General features: G+C 60.5%; 1 protein-coding gene across 4 annotated transcripts in view; it reads left to right on the forward strand.

The window, feature by feature from the left end:
* Positions 1-6,575, forward strand: part of COL16A1 (collagen type XVI alpha 1 chain) — a 46,389-nt gene extending 39,814 nt beyond the window's left edge. For all 4 annotated transcript variants that reach the window (XM_051832133.2, XM_017350238.3, XM_051832131.2 and 1 more), the window contains 9 exons: positions 449-499; positions 653-742; positions 2,089-2,124; positions 2,665-2,709; positions 3,839-4,027; positions 4,415-4,481; positions 5,178-5,354; positions 5,539-5,616; positions 6,227-6,575. In XM_051832133.2, coding sequence (XP_051688093.2) covers positions 449-499; positions 653-742; positions 2,089-2,124; positions 2,665-2,709; positions 3,839-4,027; positions 4,415-4,481; positions 5,178-5,354; positions 5,539-5,616; positions 6,227-6,429 — 936 coding nt within the window. In that variant the 3' untranslated portion in view covers positions 6,430-6,575. The remainder of the gene's footprint in view (positions 1-448; positions 500-652; positions 743-2,088; positions 2,125-2,664; positions 2,710-3,838; positions 4,028-4,414; positions 4,482-5,177; positions 5,355-5,538; positions 5,617-6,226) is intronic.
* Positions 6,576-7,661: the final 1,086 nt, after the last annotated feature.

Consider the following 7,661-nt stretch of genomic DNA (forward strand, 5'->3'; position numbering starts at 1 on the left):
TGGGGAGAAGCTGGGCTTAGAGAAGGACACGGTGCAGCCGTGGAAGCTGCGTGGTCAGGAGTCGGGGGAGGGCACCCACAGGGCACGGAAGCCACGGATGGTGTCTGTTGCTGGGTTGAGGGGAGAGGCTGGGACAGATCTGGGATGTGTCAGGAGGTGGAGGACTTGCTAAGGACCTGGACTAGGGTGGGGGTGGGGAGGGGTAGAGTAGTAGCACAGCTCCGGATGCCCTGTTCACAGACAGAAGGTGGGAGGGTCCTGTGGACCCCGAGCCCAGATCTCAGCCCCGTCAGCTCTGTGCCCGGGTCTGGCAGCAGCTCAAGTGTACCTGAGGGGAGGGAGGCTTTCAGGAGGAGAATGGAGGCGTGGGGGAAGCTCGGAGTCCCGTCCTGCTGCTGGGCCCTTGCCTCCCCGGGGGCTTCCATCCCACTGAGTCCTCTCTCTCTAGGGGCCGCCGGGGCCTCCAGGCCAGCCAGGGCCAGCTGGGATCTCAGCCATGGTGAGTGACAAGCCAGAGCGGCACAGCAGTGGATCTCTGCTGCCACCTCCTCGTGTGGGACCTGGAGGAGGGTGGGGTCATGGGCCCTTGCACACAACAGGGTGTCATCTCTACACCTTCCTTTTCCTCTCACCACCCCCTCCTATTCTCTAGGGCCTGAAAGGAGACCGGGGAGCCACTGGAGAAAGGGGCCTCGTGGGCCTCCCGGGCCAGCCCGGCCCACCTGGACACCCTGGGCCCCCGGTAAGACCCCACGTGTATGGCGCAGCCTCGGGCAGAGGCTCCGGTGGCTTTGCCAGTTAAACCCAGCACGACCACCTGGGGTCTCCAGGGAGGGTCGCATCACGTTTGGAAAGTCAGGTGCACACACGGTCCTGCCTCTGCCCACGCACTGACGTCCACCCTCTGCAGACCCTTGCCCTGCCCCACAGGAGCTTTTGGACAGCCAAAGGGAAGCTCTGTAAATGTCAGCAACCAGAACCGCTGGGCCCTTCCTGTAAGTTGCTGAGCCTAGAAGCCCCCGCCGCCTGTCGGCTCAGGGTTAAGGCTCACAGCGATGCCGACTGTCACTGAGCCGGTGCTGAGCGGATGGGGAGCTCAGAGCTTGAGGGGCTTCCTGCACGGATGCGTGCCACAAGCCCGTTTAACAGCTCGGACTGTCCCCGTTTTACAGATGAGGAATCAGCAAGGTTACTAGGCTGCCCAGTCACGTGGCTGTGGGCGGGAGCGCTGTGTTTCCATCCGCAGCCGCCCTGATTCCGCAACTTGGGTCCTTAGCCTCTCTTTCAGAAGTCCCAGGCAGGGGAACCCCATCAGCTGGAACTGACTGCCAGTCTCGGGGACGACAAGTCTCCGGGGACAGCTGAGGCAGGGAGCAGGTCTCTCGGCACCCACAATGGCACGGTTTCCACCAACGCAGACTCCTGGGGAGCAGTAGCAATGCCCTTGGCTAGCGGCCTGGGATGGGGTGGATGACTCCAGCTGGTGCACTGGGGGCCCGTGGGTCCCTCTGCTGGGAAGACCTGGTCTCACCACCCCCACCCACTGATTCCATGGGGAGGCCCCTTCATCCCTGCCTCTCTCCCCTCCCCACCTGCAGGCCTAGGACTCCTCTACCCCTTGCTCCACAGTCACAGATTTCACCTCCCCGGCATCCCACAGAAGGGGGCCCGGTGAGGGAGGCAGCCTCTGTGTCCTGCATGGGGAGGCGGCTGGCTGTGGCTCACCCTAGCTGCTCTCTGGGACCTCACCCCCAGGCAGAGGCTTGTGGTTCCTGTGTTCATTCAGCAAACGTTTAACCCATTCCCAGCACCAGGGGATGTGCAAGGTGCAATCAGCAAGCCAGGCACAATCTGTTTTTCCCTTCTAGAGCTCAGGGGAGCAGGGCCGGGACAGCTGGGAGCTGGCAGTGTGGGCTCCAGGCCAGGCTGGAGTGTGGGGTGGGGAGAGGTGCTGTGTGACAGCGTCACAGGGCCAGGGCTGGAGGGTCGTGGCTTCGTTGTGGAGCTGGGGCTGGGTACGTCCAGCGGGCTAAGTGATGCCAGGTGGGGTTGGAGCTCATGATGTCTCCATTGCGTTCTCCTCCCCAGGGCGAGCCCGGGACGGATGGTGCGGCCGGCAAAGAGGTACCACTGTGCTGAACTTCTCCTTTCCCTGGGGCTACTCCTGGACCCCTCGTATTCACAGGACATGTTCCCCGTGTGCACAGACTCTCTGGGCAAATACACAGGACACTGTAGCTCTTGCTGCTCTGGGAGAGAGGCGGGGACCAGAAGATGCAGGCAGGAGTTAGACCTGTTTCACGTCAGTCACATTCGTTACCCTGTACATGGCCAACAAGAACCGGCAGTGACAATGAACTGCGAACAAACAGCCGCTGGAGCCAGCTCTGGCTAGGCCATGCACAGTGCCCTAGATTGGCTGTCACCTCCGCGACCCCATGAGGAACAAGGCCAACGCAAGTGACCGCACAAGGCCGGGCCAGGGGACAGCACGCCCCCTGCCGGCTGTCAGCCCCTCTATGGGCAAGGGAGGCTGCTGGCCACTCTCACACAGAGCCCTACTGGGCCTGGCCCCAGGGTGCTGGCCAATTCACTGCACCAACTTCCCCAAGAAGCCTGGGAGATCCTCTCCGCATTTGACCTCTGACCTTTGCTTTTCTCTAGGGACCTCCTGGAAAGCAGGGACTCTATGGACCCCCTGGTCCCAAGGTGAGTAGGCAGTGGCCAGGGCTGAGAGGAGAAGCTCATGAGTTGGTGAAGCCCAGTGGCGAGTTGTGACTTTAGCCATGGAGAGGACACACAGAGGACAGAAGAAGAGCTGACGAACTTCTCACAGGGGGCCCTCCCGGGGTTCTTAGCTGGGGTAGGAGCCTGGACCTCGCCAGTTCACTCATTCATTGTTTGATTAATGCATTCATTCCTTTAAAAAAAATAGTTACTGATTTGAAAGGCAGAGTCACAGAGAGGGAGGGAGGGAGAGAGATATTTTCTGTCCACTGGTTCACTCCCCAAATGGCTGCAATGGCTGGGGTTGGTCCAGGCCAAAGCCAGGAGCCCAGAGCTCCATCTGGGTCTCCCACAAGGTTGGCAGGTGCTCAAGCACTTGGGCCATCCTCTGCTGCTTTCCCAGGTGCATAGCAGGGAGCTGGATCAGAAGTGGAGCAGTCCAAACTCAAATTAGTGCTCACATGGGATGCCAGCATTGTTAGTGGCTTCCCCCTCTGCACCACAAGGCCGCCCCTCACTCGCCTTTCTCATTCTACAACATCTGCTTGCTCCTGCTCGCGCTGCAGGCCCTCTCTCCCAGCCTTGGGTAAAGCGCTCTCTGCACTTTCACTAGAGGATGGCAAAGTTTCATGGGCGCAGGGGCCATGCAGCGCTGGGGGGTAGGGGCGAGGGAGCAACAACCGAGCCTGGGCACTCAGGGCTGCGTGGGGATCAGGACGCTCGCAGAGGAGGAGTGCACTGGGCGGCGGCGAGGGGCAGGGCCTTGCAGGCAGGCAGGTGCGGCTACAGTGGAGGGCAGGGAGGCGAGGCTGAGGAAGGCGCGATCAGGGCCATGTCTCGAATGGTCTTGAACAGGCCAGGGAACCAGACCTTTTGGCGGAGGGCACACGGGAGACGGGAGAATCTCCAAGTGGGGGTAACCCCATGAATGACAGAGGACCGCTATGGGAGTAGTGGGGCAGAGTGACGGGGAGGATGCTGGGGCTGCAGCCCACAGGGCCACGCTGGGGGCCTGCAGGGAGCATTGGCAGAAGGAGGCAGCTTGCTGAGAGACGCTGACATGGCCTTGACTGCGCCTGGTAATGCTAGACTGTGATTTCTGTCCCTGTAGGGTGATCCGGGACCTGCGGGGCAGAAAGGCCAAGCAGGAGAGAAGGGGAGAGCCGGCATGCCTGGGGGGCCTGGCAAGAGCGGCTCCATGGGGCCTGTCGGGCCGCCAGGTCCTGCGGGGGAGAGAGGCCACCCTGGGTCTCCGGGGCCAGCCGGGAGCCCTGGATTGCCCGGGGTGCCTGGCTCCATGGTAAGGGGTGCGGTTGGCAGCCACGGGCTCTCTACCAAAGAGCAGCATGTGGCATGAAGCGTGGGGCATTTTAGAAGCTGCCGCTGGCGTTCTGTGGGCAAGAACGCAGCTCCGAGACGCGGGGTAGAGTTCTGTGCGGGGCGGGGGGTGGGGTGGGGGTGGGGGTGGAGATGGGGGCTGCAGGGTGCTCCCCCCAGGAAGACACACTTCGCAGCAAAATGTTTGGGACCACTTCCGGGAGGTTGGGGCTTCGGACGAATACGCCGTGGTGGGGCTCCTGGAGCCTTGGCCTTCTCCTCCCTCCTTTCTGTTCATGAAGCCTGTCCCCAGGAGGAAGGCGCCAGGCTTGGGAGGATACTTGAGGCAGGTTCTCCTTTTTTCCCTCAGGGAGACATGGTGAATTACGATGAAATCAAGAGGTTCATCAGACAAGAGATCGTCAAAATGCTTGATGGTAATTGGCAGCCGGCTGCGTGGCTGTGGGTGCTGCTCGCCCGTCCCAGCCTCGTCCCACCCAGCCCTGGCCTCCTTTTCTTCAAGCTCCGTGTCCCTCACCTCCATCCCCTCCCACTCCCAGGCATGGGAGTTGACGGGCGCGTGTTCAATGATCCATCACACCTTCCCTGCCACCTGTGCCATTCAGAGATGAAACAGCTCCCTCCTCTCCTCCCCCAGCCCCCACTTGAGCGAAGCAGGCAGACAAGAAAATTGGTCTCAAATGATTCGGCATGGAGCAAGCGCCACAGAGAGAGGGGCGAGCAGCAGCTGTGCGCAGCCTGCGGTGGTTTGAGCTTCCCCCCACCCCGCTCATTTGTTCTCCAGTGTTGATGGCGCTAGGGACTGGGGACAATGTGGATGCCGACCCAAAGGGGCTGGGCACCTTGCCTGGGAGGCAGACCCTGAGTGTCAAGCCAGGAGTCTGGAGCTTATCCTGAAGCCAGCGGTGAGCCAGGGGAGGCTGTGGCAAAAGGCAGGTGCCGCGGTCAGGCCTGCGCACCTGCGAGAACTCTGTGGAAAGCCAAGTGGAGGCCAGGGCAGGGACCCGCGCCCCACCCCCACACTCCCGGCTCCCACACCCTCTGAGGAAAGGCTGCTGGTGCAAGCTGAACCGTGGGGCCGCCCCGTGACCTGTCCTCGTCCTCTCTTACAGAGAGGATGGCCTACTACACCTCCAGGATGCAGTTCCCCATGGAGATGGCAGCGGCTCCAGGCCGGCCCGGGCCCCCCGGGAAGGATGGCGCCCCGGGCCGGCCAGGCGCTCCCGGGTCACCGGGGCTCCCCGGTCAGATTGGCAGAGAAGGACGGCAGGGCTTGCCAGGAATGAGAGGTAGCTCGTCCCGCCACTTCCCTAGGGGCGGGTGCAGCTCCGAGAGGCAGGCCTGAACGTGACAAAAACGCACGAGGGCTGCCGCGAACATGGGCCCGAGTGTACGTGTATCTCCCGAGCTACCCGATGGGCTGCGCCCTGCTTCTGCTCAAAGATAAGACGCCTCTTCTTTCTTTTGTCCCAGGACTACCTGGCACCAAAGGTGAAAAGGGGGACACCGGTGTTGGCATTGCGGGAGAAAATGGCCTGCCTGGCCCCCCAGGTATGAATAAGCAGCATTGAATTGAGAGCAGCAGGGAGCCCCCCCCATGTGGTAGTTGTGTAGAGCTTTGAACAGCTACCAGCCCATCAACTCCCCGTTACGGTGATGCCACTGTGTGTAAGACAGTGGGGCCTGCGGGAGCCAAAGACCCAGTTCTGGCCTCAAGTGCTAAGTGGGGCTAGCCTGTCGCAGGGGAGATGGCTGCACGTACGGACTCAGCGTATCTTGCTGGCTGTGTGACCTTGAAGAGGTCATTTCTATTCTCAGGGTGGCTCTCTCAGATGCACACTTCTCCGTGTAGCCTGAAAGGAAGGGCCGGAGCCTGACCCCGTGGCCCTGAGACCCAGCTCCCCACCTGCCAGATGTGTGCCCTCTCTGAGCCTGAGCCCTCTCTCAGAGAATCATTGTGCAGAGGCAATGGATAAGGAAGCGAAAGCACTCGGCCTTGTGCCTGGCACGTGGAAGCTCTTAATAGCGTTGTTAATTCCATGGGAGGCTCGGGTGTCCACGGAAGGTAGTCACCAAGTGTAAGCTTCCTTCTCCCATGGCCATGCTGTCTTCTTAGGATCGGGGTCTCCTGATTTTCCTTCTGTGACTCTTTCCTCCCTAGGTCCCCAAGGGCCTCCGGGGTATGGCAAGATGGGTGCCACAGGACCCATGGGCCAGCAGGGCATCCCTGGCATCCCTGGCCCCCCGGGGCCCATGGGCCAGCCAGGCAAGGCGGGTCACTGCAACCCCTCGGACTGCTTTGGAGCCATGCCAATGGAGCAGCAGTACCCACCCATGAAAACCATGAAGGGGCCTTTCGGCTGAAGTCGCCGCCACCCGGTGGGAGATGAAGGAATCCATTGGGGATAAGTGGCCAAAGCTCCAGGACTCTGTGATGGGTTGTGAATGTTTCGTTGTTGTTGTTTTTAATTGCTGTTAATATTTTTTTAAACAATAAAGAAACAAAAGGATCTGCAATCCCACGTCCAGTGGGGTGCCTCCGGTGCTGCAGCCTCGTCTCCCTGTCCTCCTCCTCTTCTCATCCGATCCCAGGCCCCTCGTTGTGTGTGGTCAGCCCGTGGAGTTGTGGCTGCTGCTGCCTGGGGCTCAGCTCCCCTCTCCAGAGGCTTCTGATGCGTTCTTTGGCCCTCGGGACCTCGTGTCCTGTCCTCCAGGGCACGCTTTTATCCAGTCAGAGAAGGGACAGCACTCAACCTCTCCTCTTGAGTGGACCAGAAGCAGGTCTGAGCGGCTGGTGTGGTGACACAGCAGGCTAAGCCATGACCTGCAGAGCCAGCTTCCCATAGCAGAGTGCCAGTTCCAGTCCTGACTGTTCTGCTTCCAATCCGGCTCCCTGCTAATGTGCCTAGGAAGGCAGCGGAAGATGGCCCAAGTACTTGGGAACTACCACCCAAGTGGGAGAGCAGGATGGAGTTCCTGGCTCCTGGCTTTAGTCTGGCACAGACCTGGCTGTTACAGCTATTTGGGGAATGAATCGATGGATGGAAGATTCTCGCTGTCTCTCCTCTCCCCCTCTCTTCCTATTGCTCTGCTTTTCAAATAAATCTTAAAAAAAAAAAAAAAAAAAAAGGCAGGTTGGAAGACCTTGCTTCCAGCTCATGAAGGCCTCTCCCTGTTTGCTGCCCCACCCACCCTCCTCACTTTGGGTGACCCTAAGCCAATCCAGGTTGCACCCTGTGAAACACCCCCTCCCCGCAGCGCTGAGGCGTGTTCACCTGCCTGGAAGCCCCTCTAAGAACACAGGCTCTTCGTGACGCTCCAGTAATCCTGCAATTAGAGAGCCTGTGCAAATGGGAGGACGGGCAGGCCCAGCCCCTGCCTGGGCAGCCAGGGACCGCTTGTCTGGGAAATGAGACGGAACCTCCTGCCTGTACGTGAAGCATGGCTTGGCCACCAGCTCTGCACGGAGCATGTCAGGCGCGGACTTTTGCCGTTCTTTGTCATTCTAATGCATGGGAGTGCTTTTCCTGGACATCTTAGCCCAGACCTTCAGGAACAGCTGGGTGGTATCCGTGCAAAAGCGGTCACGGGCCAGA

This window comes from Oryctolagus cuniculus, chromosome 7 (assembly GCF_964237555.1).
Source record: "Oryctolagus cuniculus chromosome 7, mOryCun1.1, whole genome shotgun sequence".
Classification (NCBI taxonomy): Eukaryota; Metazoa; Chordata; class Mammalia; order Lagomorpha; family Leporidae; genus Oryctolagus; species Oryctolagus cuniculus.